Source organism: Bison bison, unplaced genomic scaffold (genome assembly GCF_000754665.1).
Source record: "Bison bison bison isolate TAMUID 2011002044 unplaced genomic scaffold, Bison_UMD1.0 scf7180017864456, whole genome shotgun sequence".
Classification (NCBI taxonomy): Eukaryota; Metazoa; Chordata; class Mammalia; order Artiodactyla; family Bovidae; genus Bison; species Bison bison.
Window position 1 is genome coordinate 16,794,702 of NW_011495018.1, and position 16,323 is coordinate 16,811,024.

The 16,323-nt window shown below is 39.7% G+C and overlaps 1 protein-coding gene across 1 annotated transcript in view; it reads right to left on the minus strand.

Annotated features, from left to right (window-relative positions):
- Positions 1–16,323, minus strand: part of TDRD1 (tudor domain containing 1) — a 64,881-nt gene that overhangs the window by 25,012 nt on the left and 23,546 nt on the right. The window contains exons 9-20 of the mRNA XM_010859590.1: positions 15,936–16,118; positions 15,226–15,369; positions 14,512–14,686; positions 13,160–13,246; positions 11,230–11,397; positions 10,996–11,103; positions 9,787–9,957; positions 7,410–7,652; positions 6,924–7,064; positions 5,519–5,629; positions 4,640–4,810; positions 2,437–2,712 (exon numbers count right to left, since the gene is read on the minus strand). Of these exons, the coding sequence (XP_010857892.1) occupies positions 2,437–2,712; positions 4,640–4,810; positions 5,519–5,629; positions 6,924–7,064; positions 7,410–7,652; positions 9,787–9,957; positions 10,996–11,103; positions 11,230–11,397; positions 13,160–13,246; positions 14,512–14,686; positions 15,226–15,369; positions 15,936–16,118 (1,978 nt within the window). The remainder of the gene's footprint in view (positions 1–2,436; positions 2,713–4,639; positions 4,811–5,518; positions 5,630–6,923; positions 7,065–7,409; positions 7,653–9,786; positions 9,958–10,995; positions 11,104–11,229; positions 11,398–13,159; positions 13,247–14,511; positions 14,687–15,225; positions 15,370–15,935; positions 16,119–16,323) is intronic.

A 16,323-nucleotide genomic window follows, 5' to 3' on the forward strand; every position in this document is an offset into this window, starting at 1 on the left:
TCATGAGAAACGCTGGGCTGGAGGAAGCACAAGCTGGAATCAAGATTGCCAGGAGAAATATCAATAACCTCAGATATGCAGATGACACCATCCTTATGGCAGAAAATGAAGAACTAAAGAGCCTCTTGATGAAAGTGAAAGAGCAGAGTGAAAAAGTTGGCTTAAACCTCAACATTCAGAAAACTAAGATCATGGCATCTGGTCCTATCTCTTCATGGCAAATGGATGGGGAAACAATGGAAACAGTGACAGACTTTATCTTTAGGGGCTCCCAAATCACTGCAGATGGTGACTGCAGCCATGAAATTAAAAGACGCTTACTCCTTGGAAGGAAAGTTATGACCAACCTAGACAGCATATTAAAAAGCAGAGACCTTACTTTGCCAACAAAGGTCTGTCTAGTCAAGGCTATGGATTTTCCAGTGGTCATGTATGGATGTGATAGTTGGACTGTAAAGAAACCTGAGCACCAAAGAATTGATGCTTTTAAACTGTGGTGTTCGAGAAAACTTTTGAGAGTCCCTTGAATAGCAAGGAGATCAGTCCTGGGTGTTCATTGGAAGGACTGATGTTGAAGCTGAAACTCCAATACTCTGGCCACTTGATGTGAAGAGCTGACTCATTTGAAAAGACCCTGATGCTAGGAAAGATCGAAGACAGGAGGAGAAGGGGACGACAGAGGATGAGATGGTTGGATGGCACCACCAACTTGATGGACATGGGTTTGGGTGGACTCTAGGAGTTGGTGATGGACAGGGAGGCCTGGCGTGCTGTGGTTCATGGGGTCGCAAAGAGTTGGACACGACTGAGTGACTGAACTGAACTGAGTGCAGCACTTTCACAGCATCATCTTTTAGAATCTGAAATAGCTCAACTGGAATTCCATCACCTCCACTAGCTTTGTTCGTACTGATGCTTCCTAAGGCCCACTTGACTTCACACTCCAGGATGTCTGGCTCTAGGTAAGTGATCACACCATCGTAGTTATCTGGGTCATGACATCTTTTCTGTATAGCTCTTCTGTGTATTCTTGCCACCTCTTCTTAATATCTTCTGCTTCTGTTAGGTCCATACCATTTCTGTCCTTTATTGTGCCCATCTTTGCATGAAGTGTTCCCTTGCTGCTAAGTTACTTCAGTTGTGTCCGACTCTGTGCGACCCCATAGACGGCAGCTCACCGGGCTTCCCCGTCCCTGGGATTCTCCAGGCAAGAACACTGGAGTGGGTTGCCATTTCCTTCTCCAATGGATGAAAGTGAAAAGTGAAAGTGAAGTCGCTTAGTCATGTCCGACTCTTAGCGACCCCATGGACTGCAGCCTACCAGACTCCTCTGCCCATGGGATTTTCCAGGCAAGACTACTGGAGTGGGGTGCCATTGTCTTCTCTGAAATGTTCCCTTAGTATCTCTTAATTCTTGAAGAGAGCTCTAGTCTTTCCCATTCTATTGTTTTCCTCTATTTCTTTGCATTGATCATGGAGAAAGGCTTTCTTATATCTCCTTACTATTCTTTGGAAATCTGTATTCAAATGGGTATTTCTTTCCTTTTCTCCTTTGCTTTTCGCTTCTCTTCTTTTCACAGCTATTTGTAAGGCCTCCTCAGTTAGCCATTGCGGTTTTTTGCATTTCTTTTTCTTGGAGATGGTCTTGATCCCTGTCTCCTATACAATGTCACGAACCTCTGTCCATGGTTCATTAGGTACTCTATCTATCAAATCTAATCCCTTGAATCTATTTCTTACATCCACTGTATAGTGATTTAGGTCATACCTGAATGGTCTAGTGGTTTTCCCTACTTTCTTCAATTTAAGTCTGAATGTGGCAGTAATGAGTTCATGATCTGAGTCACAGTCAGTTCCTGATTTTGTTTTTGCTGTCTGTATAGAGCTTCTCCATCTTTATCTGCAAAGAATATAATCAACCTGATTTCTGTATTGACCATTTAGAGATGTCCACGTATAGAGTCTTCTCTTGTGTTGTCAGAAGAGGGTGTTTACTATGACCAGTGCGTTCTCTTGGCAAAACTCTGTTAGACTTTGTCCTGCTTCATTCTGTACTCCAAGGCCAAATTTGTCTGTTACTCCAGTTGTTTCTTGACTTCCTACTTTTGCATCCCAGTCCTCTATAATGAAAAGAACATCTTTCTTGGGTGTTAGTTCTAGAAGGTCTTGTAGGTCCTCATAGAACCATTTAGCTTCTTCAGCATTACTGGTGGGGGCATAGAGTTGGATTACCATGATATTGAAAGAATAAACATTAAACGGATTACTGTGATATTGAATTCAATAAACATTAAACTGATTTCAATTACCTATTACTAATCTACTTCCACAAATGGTATTTCTACAGGAAAATCTGGTCACTTGAAATAGCACAATTTTCATAGCCTATAAAAGCAAAGGAGAACACAAATTTAAATAACAGTTTAAAAATGTTACCTTGAAGCCCCGGGGTATCAATCTGAAGGTCATGCTTATCAACAGGTCTGGTTTTTGCTAAGTCTGTATGTGGTGAACCAGCTTTTAAAACCAGATGTTCATCAATCAGAATATCGCTAATGATTCTGGGATAAGAAGTGGAAAGGTCAGTGAGTTCAATCCCCACTCCGTTTTCAGTGATTTCAACCACTTGGGCTTGGAGTTTTATCCTGGCAACACACGTCTGAAATCTTGCTATGGCTTCTTTACTCCAGTGTTTGTTTCTAGGCTGTATACCTGACAAATAAGAACAGCATTAACAAGAACTCTGTGCCCCAAAGCTACATTTTTTGCCTCAATAACATCCAGCACTCCCCTTGCCAAGTTTCCCATTCAGGTCAGTGATTTTGCATATCTTTTCTCAATAGTCAATTATACACCTACATCCTCTGTGCCTGTGCTGCAGATAATGCATCTGCAAATACACTACTGGGGTTTTAGGAGACTCAGGGTCTGTCAGACTTTCCTCACTAACTTATCTTCACCTGACATTTTTCCCAATAGGCAAAAACAGAATTACTGTTTCTAGAAGCCATCATTCTTATATTCACAATCATGAGTATCAATTATTATGATTTAAAAAAAACATACTTTCACATAATTTTCCAATGACAATTTTAAAATGTCATCTTAGATTTGAAACCAAAAATTATTTTTCTAGGATAACTCTGACTTACACCCTAATTTTCATAACAGTGATTCTCAAATGTGGCTGTGCATCTAGATTACCTAGAGGGCTGGTGAACACAGATTTGGGGGCCCCGCCCTAGAGTTTCCAGTTAAGTAGCAGGTCTGGGGTGGGGACTGTGAATCTGCGTTTTTAACAAGTTCTCATACTGATACTACTCACTGGTTGTAGGGTGGGAGGGGATCACACTTTAAGCACTGACATAAAACATGGTAATTGAAAATATAATCCAAATCATACTCAGTGTAAAATAAGTAAAAAGAAACCAGATAGGCGTAAGGAAAAATAAAAGGCATCTAACGCTTCCATACATGACTATTAACATTTTTGTATGTGACCTTCCATAATCTTTACATGCATATGGAAATACTCACATGCATATACACTCATAATTCTTTTATAAAGAAATTTTATAATACTAAAAACTTATAAAAATAATATACATATATAAAAATTTTATAATATAAAAAATTACTATGTTAGGCACTATTCAGTGCTTTATACTTTATTTCTCTTTTATTCTTAATGTCTTTTCGAGGGAAGTACAATAATTCTCCAGATGAGCAAAGGAAGCCCATCGTTTAACCAGCTTACCTAAGATCTCACAGCAAGCAGGCAGCAGAGGTGGTTGCAATCTGTTCTCTTAACCATAATACTACCCTGCATCTCTTTTATAACTGGCTTCCTTCGCTTAATTCATGAACTACTCTTCATGGGCAGCAGAGGTGGTTCCAATCTGTTCTCTTAACCATAATACTACCCTGCATCTCTTTTATAACTGGCTTCCTTCGCTTAATTCATGAACTACTCTTCATGTCAACAACACATATTTAACATTTTAATGACTGTGTAGTAAGAGCAAACATTTAATGGTACTTTCTGAGTGCCAGACCCTGGTCTAAACATTCACTCAATAATCCTCACAACATCCTTGTGAAAGAGGCAACACCACTACCCACTATGGGCTTTCCTGGCGGCTCAGATGGTAAAGCATCTGCCTGCAATGCAGGAGACCTGGGTTCAATCCCTGGGTTGGGAAGATCCCCTGGAGAAGGGAATGGCAACCTACTCCTGTATTCTTGCCGGGAGAATTCCATGGACAGAGGAGCCTGGCAGGCTACACTTCATGGGGTCACAAAGAATTGGACGTGACTGAGTAACTAACACTTTTACTACCCACTATATGGATCCTCATTTAACCGAGGCTCTATTTCTGGCTATTTAGGTTGTTTAGCCACTATGAACAGTAGTGTAACGGATTTCCATGTAGGTGAACTTGGTGAACTCATAAGACTGTTTTGGGGGGATGAATTATTAGAAGCAAAACTGCTAAGACAAAAGGCTAAAATACTTGAGGCTATTTGAAACAAAATAACTTACACAAAATATTAAAATTAGAGATATATTAACACTGAGAAGTTTGTGTAATCTAAGTATTAGAAGACAATTGAGAATATTTCTCATTTTGCATCATACCTACTAACCAGCACTGTATCCCTTGAAATGGAAGTTTTAGAAACTTGGATGGGATCATTTGAAGTTCATCTGCAGTAACTTCTTCAATGTTTCCATAATCCACAAAATGTACTTTAAAGTTTCCGTTTGGTAAGATTTCCTTGACCAAAGCCCGATACCAATTATTGTCACCTAGATTTAACACAAAACTTGTAACATGGAGTATTTCTCTTCTATTGAGATTTGAAATTTTTATTTTGAAAAAGACCATCCTTTGTCTAAAGTAGCTAATAAATTTGTTCTTTTTCCAGATGTTACCTTTAGCTCATAATTCAGAAATTTCAAAATTCATTCTTAGAATTACCTCCAAAGTTTTTATAGCATCACACTTTTACATCTACTATAAAGATTTCATTCATAACCTAACCAGTAAGCAGAATATTAAGAAAAGACTTAATAAACTTGAACATATTTGTCAAACTGGAGGACATAATTCTCTTATTGCTAATTGAGACTGTTTTACCTGTTACTTGGTAAATAATATAAACAGAAAAACATGCAATAAAATTAAGGGATTTCATCAAATATATTTTCAAGATAAACATGCAAAGGGTAACCAGAAGAAACAATGACTCTGCAGTGAACAGGTCTCCCTTTCATTAGTATCAGAAATTCTGCAAAGAAAAGCATTTGACAAAGTTAAGTAGGAAAAGTATCATTTGGAGTCTCTTGTTGCAAAGAGAGAAGGGAGAAAACATAAGATCTTAAGCATTCATTTAATTTTGATTATGAAAAATATCTGCCTAAACAACAGGAAGAGAATACACACTAAAAATGAGGTTTGAATGTCAAGAAAAAAAAGATTCTAATATAGTCAAGATTGCGCCAACTGCAACTTACCTACAAAGAAAGCACAACAAGGTTGCCCTATTTCTGCCTTAAAATCATTAGGCAACTTCTGCTGGCAATATTCTGCTAGTAAGTTGTTCAAATCACTGAGTTCCTTTAGGGCTGAAAGCACAACACACATACAGCATTTAACATTTTTAAAACATGCAGAGTAGCAGACTTTCCTTTAAAGCTGGAAAGTGTTTTGATCATAAAAATCCAGGTACATCTCCTGACAATTATAAAGCACACCAAATGCCTTTCCCTTTTCCTTATTAAGAACTTGGGCAAGTCAGTCATTATTTAGTTAACAGTTAATATTCTCGGTAAACCCCATACCAACAATTCAGTGGGCATGGAGCCACGATGACAGCATCATTGTCAATATGCTAGAGCATGGGCTTCTGCGTATATACCAGAAAACGGCGGACAAGCCTGCACAGAAAGGAAGTTACACACAAGCTGTCCTGAAGGGGCACATATGAACCGCCACTACATGGGGGGTGCAGACAGTGTCTGCTAAGGACATTCAGAGAGGTGGGCTCTGTACCAAAGGTCTCACAGAGAAATCTCAAAGGAGAGGGCTAGGAGAGGGCATTCCAAAAAAAGCAATGGCTCTGAGGCAAAGCAGCCAAAAACACTTGGTGGGAGCAGTCTGGCAGAGAAGGGTGGAAAGGTGAGCCACTGAACAAAAGCACCAGAGATGTGCTTAGAAAGACACAGGCCGTGGAGAACTTTAAAAGCCATGTTAACGCTATACAAAGTAAATGGAAAATATCTTTTAAACATGTGGCAAAGGCCCATTCACAGAAATGGAAATTAAACTGCATCAAGTTAGAACTGTCACCTCTCAGATTAGTTGAAGTAAGAAAATTTAAGGACACAGTGTTGGAAATGGTGTGGGAGAGGGCACTTTCATACACTGAGGGGGGAAGTGGCCCGTCTGACCTCAAGGGCACTCTCCTCAGAGCCCAAGCACACACATCACTCTTATTTGTGCACTTCTCTATGTGTATGTTATACGTAAATGAAGTCAACAATTCAGTTTTTTCAAAAATAAATTTAGGAGACACTCTGTGAAACCTAAATTGGTTTAAAAAGAGACACTATTGAAAACAGAAATCATGGCTTACAACAGAATAAAAGGCAACCAAGTATAACCAGGGGCCTTCCCTGGTAGTTCAGATGGTAAAGAATCTGCCTGCAATGCAGGAGATCCAGGTTCAATCCCTGGGTCAGAAAGATACTCTGGAGAAGGGAATGGCAACTCACTCCAGGATTCCTGTAAATCTTTCTTGGAAATACAAATACTCACTTGGCCCTTACTGAAGAGGGAACAGTATCATCACCCAATCACAAACTTTTCTTTATTTATTATCCATGACAATGTAACATAAATAGCTAAGAGTCAACTTACCATCATCCTCTTTAAGCACATGGCAGTAAAATTCTCCAGGACTATCAATCACACAGACCACAACATCCACTGTTTGATCAACAGCAAGTTCAACCCATGTCCACTCCAGTGGATTGACTTTTGTTTCCATACCCAAGGGAACTGTGAAAATAAATGGACATTTTGCTAAACAAATGTCCAGGGTGGTGAGTCGAAGGCAAGAAGAACCTGCTCTCGAAGAACAGAACTTCCAATGACTTTCTTAGTGACTTTACAGGAAAGTCAGTTAATCTCAGAATTAACCATTACTATCTCACTGAATTTCAAATTTACATTTCTGATCAATCTTCAGCTGCCAGTGACCCAAACACATACTCTGGATGAATGGTTGATTTAAAAAGACAAACGGTACTCAACGTCCATTCTTTTAAAAAATATGAGAACCCATACATTCACAGAGCCATCTGAACTCCAACATGGACATTACCTGGTGGACAATTTACTTACCACTGGCTTCTTTCACGTCACTGGGCTTATCTGTCACAAGCCCCTTGTCCTCCACGGCAAAGCCTGCATTGAGGAGCGCTTTGGTGACACTGATGTGGGGTGTCACAGATCGATCTGTAAGTTCCACCAGGGAACTGTTTTCCAACTTGTCCACCACGTTCACTGTGATCATTTTGTTCTGTACAATTTTCTTCATCAGACAAACAGCTTCTGGAGTCCAAATTCCTAATGATGGCTTTACTCCTAACAAAGAATTTTTGAAAGAATGTTCAAATACTTCTTATCGCAACCATCTAGAAATTTAGCTCCTAATTTCCACAAAGTTAATCTGTCTTTGTCAAAGGAATCTATGACAAACACTGGAACCAGAAAGTCCATTGGAGAAGGATTTTCTAGACATGAAAATGAAAGCAAAATTACAAAGTCTGTAAAAAGCTTCTATATTTCTATGTAAACAAACCATCATAAATCCATTGATATCAAATGTCCAAAGAAGCAAACCTAGAAGACAGAAAGTAGATTAGGGGTTGCCTGGGAAGCTAGGATTAACTACAAATGGGCATAAGAGATCTCAGTGGGGTGACGGAAATGTTACAAAACTGGGTTATGGAGATGATGGTGCAACTCGATAAATTTACTAAAAATCATTGAATTACACACCTAAAACAGTGACTTTTATGGTATATAAATCATAGCTCAATAAGGTTAAGAAAATCATAAACAAAAGTATAAGACAATCCAGGAAGAAACCCGGTCACTAACACTGATGTAGGAAACATATGTAGTATTTACTGAAAGGGCACTAACAGAATCAACAACCCTAGCGTTATGCAGTCATTTCATAAAACTAAGAGCCAAGTAACTTACGAGCAAACCTCCCATCTCACTTGTCATCAAACAGACTAAAATGTTTTCGTTTATCAAAATTGGCCAAGATGAAATAACAGAGAAGTATCTATTTGGCACTCTGATGAGTGAAGGAACTGACTCCCTCCTACGTTTCTGGCGGGTGTGTAAAACAGGTCTGCCTTTTCCAGAGAACTATCAAAGCAGGTACACAGACACGCAAAGCAGCAGACCTCCCACATCTCCATTCCCCCCAAGGAGGCATTTTGCAATATAACTATATTTTATAACCTATCCCAAGGAAATGATCTTTCTAAAAAATTAATTTTTAAATTGAGGTATATTTGATTCACAGTACTGTATTAGTTTCAGGTGTACAACACAGTAATTCAGTATTTTTATTCTCCAAAGTTATTATAAAATATTGGCTATATTCTCTGTCTTGTACTATATATCCAGACAGCTTCTTTAATTTATACATAGCAGCCTATATCTCTTCCTAACAAAATGATCTTGGATAGGTTGTGAAATGTAGTTAAGAGAACACTGCTAGTAGCAAAAACTTGGAAATATCCTTCCGATAAGCGGATACTAGTTAAATTACGGTACTTTGAATCAAAGTTGTAGAAGTCAATCTTTTAAGTTGGAAAGAAGCTCCTGCTCCTAGAGGGACACATTACATGTACAGCAATTTCTAAGCACACGATCATTCATGTTCTTATTGTTTTTACAAGCAGTGAAAATAAAAGTCGCTCAGTCGTGTCCAACTCTTTACCACCCTACAGACTGTAGCCCACCAGGCTCCTCTGTCTGTGGAATTCTTCAGGCAAGCATAGTGGAGTAGGTTGCCATTTCCTTCCCAGAGAAATCTTCATGACCCAGGGATCAAACCCAAGTTTCCCACATTACAGGCATATTCTTTACCGCCTGAGATCCCTGGGTCAAGAAGATCCCCAGAGAAGGAAATAGCAACCTACTCCAGTATTCTTACCCGAAAACTTTCATGAACAGTAGAATTTAAAAGCAGGTTTCCCCCTAATACACGCAACTGACAGACTGCTGTGCTTATATTAAAAGGCAAGATCTATAAATAAGGAAAGAATAATCAATTTCATAAACACAGGTATATTCAATTTTATTTTATTATAGATAGCAAGGGCTTCCCTGGTGGCTCAGATGGTGAAGAATCCACCTGCAATGTGGGAGACCTGGGTTCAGTCCCTGGGTTGGGAAGATCCCCTGGAGGAGGGCATGGCAACCCACTGCAATATTCTTGCCTGGAGAATCCCATGGACAGGAGCCTGGTAGCCTACAGTCTATCAGGCCCCAAAGAGTCAGACACAACTGAGTGACTCAGCACAGCACAGAGAGCAAAAGAGTCACTTGTATTTCCCAAACGTTTTATTAAGGATTATTTCTGCATTAAGGTAAGTTGTATCTAAACATATTCCTTGATCACTAATTTCAATTCCAATGCTCTTACTTTAGGTTTCAGTATTTTAAGAATATGAGAACCATAAAAATTACATACCTGCCAGCACACACTTTATAGCTTGCATTGGCAATTCCAGCAACTTGGGAGTTATGGGGCAAAGTCTTGTCAAGCTAAGGATCTCAAAGTTTCCATAGTCTACATATCCGACCAGTACAGACTCCTCAGAAGCGTAAGCCAGAACAGAGGCACGGTACCACTGGTCATCCTCTGAAAAGAGAAGAGACTCACTGGAAATGTTTTTCTAATGTAGATACAAACACAAACCTTCCCTCCTCAATGTAGATGGTCATGTAGACTCTCTTTTCATGTAACATCAAGCTTTACTGAACAACGTATGCTTATTCAACACTGCTACTTTTGCCTATCAGAAGCTTTCAACTCCTAAAATGTCACTTTCAACTCCTAAAATGTCACTTTTATTCAGCCCTTACTAGGCCACTCAAGTTGCACGCTGCTGTCATTATTTACTTCCATGCTTTGTCTCCCTAGGAGACAGTGAACTCCATTAGGACTGGGAAGATGTCCTGGTCATGTGAGTGAGTCCATGAAGTCTTGATCAACTGCAGAACACCTGACCGCATGAGTCAACCAGACTCATCGCCCAAGCCACAGATTTACTGCAGGCCTACTTGGATCTGCCCTTTCGGGAGGGCCACTGGACTGCTCTTCAGCAGATGACTGAACCCGGTCATCACAGGGTCATCATCTGAAGAGCTACAGAGGCTGGGCCTCCAGACCCTCTTCCTGGTCCAAAGAAAGCTGGCCAAGACATGACCCTGGGCGGTTCCGCATTCCCAAATGACATAAACAAGTACCTGTATCAGTCTCCTGAACTAAAGAGATAAGATAAAAACCTCCTGCACCACCACACCCTCAAAGCCTGTTCACAGGCTTCCTCCCTCATACACTTTAATTGTGCTTAATTGGATGTATTTTAAAATATAATTGGTGCAGGACGATCTTCAAATGCAGCCATCTAATGCAAACCCAAGATTCTGTCTCATTTGTTGGTTCAGTTCAGTTTCGTCGCTCCAGTCATGTCCGACTCTTTGCAACCCCATGGACTGAAGCATGCCAGGCTTCCCTGTCCATCACCAATTCACGGAGCTTGCTCAAACTCATTGAGTCGGTGATGCCATCCAACCATCTCATCCTCTGTCATCCCTTTGTCCTCCTGCCCTCAATCTTTCATTTGTTGGCACCTAACTCTAAGTAGAAAATTTACCACCACTCCCTTCTCCTTACCGGAGAACTGAGCACAGCAGATGTCACCAATGGTGGGATAGAAATCCGAGCGCGGAGGTACCTGGCTGCAGTACTCGCCCAGCGACCTCTGAAGCTCAGCAAGCTTACCTGGAGACAAAGACCACATCTCAAACCACAAAAATGCAAGTCTACATGTTGCCTGCACGTCTGCAGGTAGAGTCTCTTGACAGATGGGGTATGTTATATTGACAGCACCGATCAAGATTTACTTACGCCCACTTTGTAGCTGTTGACAAAAGAAGTCTTCTGGAGTCTGAACATGGGCAACCACACCACAAAACTCATCACCGACATTCAGAGTCAACACTTTGGGGATGAGGTCACTTCTGTCCACGACAATTTTATTTTCAGCCATCATTTTTCTGACATCTTTAAGATCACCTTATCAGAAAACAGAGACGTAAGCCATTCTGGTTTCCTTAATCCCATTCGCTGGTTTTTCAGACCTTCCTGTGCTCTTTCACACTTCTAGGCCTCACTACATGCTGGTCCTTTTCCCAGAACATACTTCCAGATCTCCCAACAACTTGAGTCTTTCCTGCTCAGTATGACGTCACTGCAAAAGGCTTTCCTCCAAATCTGGGTCAGGTGCCCTTCCCAGGGCCCCCAGTACACACCTGTGCTTCTGCTACCAGTCACTTGACAACCTCTTCCCTCTGGGCCTTCCCTGGTGGCTCAGACGGTAAAGCGTCTTGCTTACAATGCGGGAGACCTGGGTTCGATCCCTGGGTAGGGAAGATACTCTGGAGAAGGGAATGGCCACCCACTCTAGTACTCTTGCCTGGAAAATCCCATGGACGGAGGAGCCTGGTAGGCTACAGTCCTTGGGGTCGCAGAGAGTGGGACACGACTGAGCGACTTCACTTCCACTTCCTTCCTCTGGGCCTGCACTGCCCACAGGTATTCTGCTGGGCGGCTCTTGTTCCCTCCCCTGGACCCCTTGGTAGCATCTGCTGCTGCTGCTGACTCCTGCTCAGAAGACTGACTCTTCTGTTATTCTGGCAACATTCTCCACGTTCTCTTTCCACCTCTCCCATCACAGTTCTCCCTTGGTATTGTAAGCCCAGATTCATCTCCCTCACTTTACCCTCTCCCTAAGACACCACCATCATTTATGGTTCCAACCATGACTACTTTTAGACCATGAAGTATTGGGTTTTCGTCTCCAGATGGCAAAAAACTACTGACAGCTTTTTAGCAAGCCTGTCACACCAAGATTTCTGTTTCAGGGATTTCATATAGGCAGTACTATAAGAATACAGACAGGAGACAGGAGATAAATTAGAAGGCTGTTGAAATGATCCATGAATGATAAAGACTCCTGAACCAGAAAAATGGTAGGGGGAAAAAAAAAAGATTTTTAAAAAAGAAAGGAAAAATAAAGAAATATACAAATGCTATTTAGGAAGAAGAACTAATAAAGATCTAGCAACCAATTATACAGCATAAGAGATGGGAGCTGAGAGATAAAGTAGATTTAAGAAGGACTAGTCTCTGACAGGATGTGCCCCATCATAGCATCGTCGATCTGGCAATCATCTCTGAAAGAATGAGAAATAGAAAATAAAGTGCATCTACATCTAAAGTAATTGGAAAAAGAGCAAAAAAAAAAAAAAAAGGAGAAAGCAGACCACAAAAAGCAATACATAAGGCTAGGCAAAGAGAAAATACAATGTTAACAGCAAAACTTCTTGGTTTTCTTGTTAAATGAAAACTACACAATTAAATAAGTGGAAAATTTAAGAAGAAATACCACCCTACCAGAAGAGAATGTTATAGCCCTATTTATTACTGCCAGAATGCAAAGGAAGGAGGAAAACAAATCAAACTATGGAAATGTTAGCTAAAAATCCCTCAACTCAAAGTGTTGTGATGTTTAGTACTTCGTAATCTCTGGCAATTATAAAATAGAGAATCAGCTGATTGGAGAGGGAAGGAAAACACGCAGGGAAAACTGATCAGAAATAAGGAAATAAGATACTACTAAATTCAAAAGTATCATTTTTCTTCTATCAAGTTTACAGAATGGTTATCATTTCCATTAAATCTGACAGTGTGATAGTTGTGCCTTTTTCATTTAGTAAGAATATATTCTTCAGTAACTAAAATCACTATACCGCTCAGTATTAATCTGTATACTCACTTGAATCTGTACTTTGCTTCTTAGAATTCTGTCCCTTAGGTTTCAAACCATATCCCATTTCTATGAGCACATGGTCTAAGAATTTTCCTAAAAGTGATTCAGAAAACATATTTCCATTGAGATGTACCAAGTATTAGAGGAAGTGAACAAATACAAAACAAATGCATCATAATCACATGATTTAGAGATTATAAGTATTCGCACACTGGCCTACTTTTTTTTTTTTTTTTTTTTACTAGTTCAGCTTCTATGTGAAAAACATAAGTTTATTAATGCTCAGCTTTAAAAACTGGGGCAAAAACCCCATCATTACTTGACAAAAAACTTAATAGAAATATTTCACTTAAAAATTATGACTAACATGAAAGATTTAGCTATCACCTCACTGGCATGCTTAGAATAATCATCATTTACAAGAAAAAATAAATTTAAGACGTAAGACTACTTCATCTCAGATTTAAAGTATGGTTGAGAAATATCAACAGTATCCAAAAGCTCAAGTCGTAACATGAAACATACACAGCAAAGAAACAAAACATACACATTTTATACTTAATTTCACAAAAGGGTGAACTGAATTTTCTACCAAGTAATCAACCAACGATGGGTCTCAAACAGTAGAAGAGTAATAATACCTTGGAAATCAAGAGGCAATTAAAAGCTCATAAAGGGAATATAAGAAGTTGCTTTTAAAATATGTACAGAGCCATAAGGAAGAACAGGATCTCAAACTGCTTCCATTTCTACAACTCTAATTCTTGTTGTTATTTAGTTGCTAAGTCATGGTGGACTCTTTGTGACCCTATGGACTATAGCCCACCAGGCTCCTCTGTCCATGGGATTTTCTGGGCAAGAATACTGGAGTGGGTTTCCATTTCCTTCTCTAGGAGATTTTCCCTGACCCAGCAGAGGAGCTTGGTGGGCTACGGTCCATGGGGTCACAGAAGAGTCAGATATGACTTAGCGATTAAATGACAACAATGCTAACCAAATCCAGTTCTGTGCAGTTCTGTGAAAAAGCACTAATGGTGAGGATGGAAAATTCAGAGAGAAATTCCTGAATTTTCCCAGTGAATGAGTAGAATTTAGGAATAAATATTACAGTAGCTGTATAAAAAAGATAATACAGTTTTCCAACACTAAGTCTAGATCTAGCTCTTAATATACTCAATTCTACAAACTCATGCTTTGTCTCTGACAAACTGCCAACCGCAACAGCAGAGCCAAGGCCGTGTCGTCCATCACAATCTAAATGACTCCAGACTAGGGCTTACTTGGTCTCACTTCATGTTTCTATTTCTTTTCTGTGTAACATTAAGTGCTCCACTTAAAAAGAAAGAGTCAGATCTTACCTGAACTTGTCATCATAACATCCACAGCAAAAGTAACGCCTTCTTCCTCTTTTACGATGTCCACTATTTTTAAAGAGCAGTACTGCTCCATTAACAGCGATTTAATAGTTTTGATACAATCACTGCTCCAATTCCCCTCTGCCGGGATAACACTGGCCACAAAGCATCTTATGGCCTGAAAGATTTTATCCTAGAGATTAGTATTTGAAAACGACTTTTTTCTAACTATGTAAAGATTTTTTTAAGAACGATGTATTTCATGCTGAAGATTTATCAAAAATCTTCAAGGACAAACCTGATAATTTTTTAAATAACTATTTGTCCCTCTTGATACTCTATCCACAACATTTTACCTTTTGGGACTTGAAGCTTGAGAAATCCATGAAAAGATAGTAATTATCCCTCAATCACACATAAATTCAAGTCGCTTTCAAATAATGTAATAAATATAAAAATTATTGCTTCTAAAAAGCAGACTGATAAAATGTCCCTAAAAATGCCAAGTTTCTCACCTGTGGCAGTACCTTAAGTAAGGCCTAATAAAGTGGAGCCAAGAAAGTCCATTAGTATTTCTCTACATAGTAAAAGAGATACCGATTGATACTTTTTCATAATAACTATGACAAAACAACATGCAAATACTGTGTCCATCAAAACATTAAAAACAACTTCTTTGGGACACTAGTAGGAATTTAGAAAGTAAAAGAAACTCACACAAGGAGGAAACAAGTCAATTTTCCTATTTAGTTGGTGAATTCTGTTTATTGGGATTACTTCTTCATTTCCATAATCAATATATAAGACTTGTGCCACCTTCTGCAGCAGATCAACATCCTGAATTACTACTCTGTTCCAGGTCTGAAAGTGAAATATGACAGCATTTCACAACCTTAGGTTTAAAAACTCTCAATCTACAGAACTTGCTAAGGAAAGGTTACTGTTCTATTCTGAGATGCTCCATTAACAAGTTAACTTCCTAAGAATCTGGCTCAGAATTCCCCAAATGTGTCCATTTTCGATGCTTTAGTATGCACGATCCCCAGGCTATTCTAGCCCAGCAGACTTGGCTATACAAAACAAACACAAGCTCTAGGACTCTTACCCACCCAGCAATTGAGGAGCCTATGAGTAAAGTTGGAGAGGCCTGGGGCTTGAAGGAAGTAAGCGAACAGACCTGGACTCCCGGCTGAGGAAGAAAAACAACATCGTGACCAGAATCTCACCCCAAGCCATCTAACGCATCATTAAGAGCTCTGGTGAGGAGCTGACAGAACCACGACAAAACATTAAAAACAGCTTCTTTGGGACACTAGTAGGAATTTAGAAAGTAAAAGAAACTCACACAAGGAGGAAAAAAGTCAATTTTCCTGTTTAGTTGGTGAATTAAAAGATCTGATTTAATAATTCATTTCAGTAGGGATTACCTGATCAACAGTGTACTTGGCAACACAAATCTCCCCCTTCACAGGAACATGATCTTCTTCATGTGCCTTATTTGCGTAAGTTTCCTTTAAGCTCGCAGACAGTTGGTTCATGCATTCTAAAACTTCTGAAGAATATAACTGCACATAGAAGTCACCTGGGTGTTTGAATTCAGTAACTGTACCCTTTCAAAGACATAAAAGTTGTAGTAATTTGCTGAGAAATACAGCAAATGTTAATTCTATAAAGCTTTGTGCTAACTGCTAAGTCACTTCAGTCGTGTCCGACTCTGTGAGACCCCACAGACGGCAGCCCACCAGGCTCCGCCATCCCTGGGATTCTCCAGGCAAGAACACTGGAGTGGGGTGCCATTTCCTTCTCCAATGCATG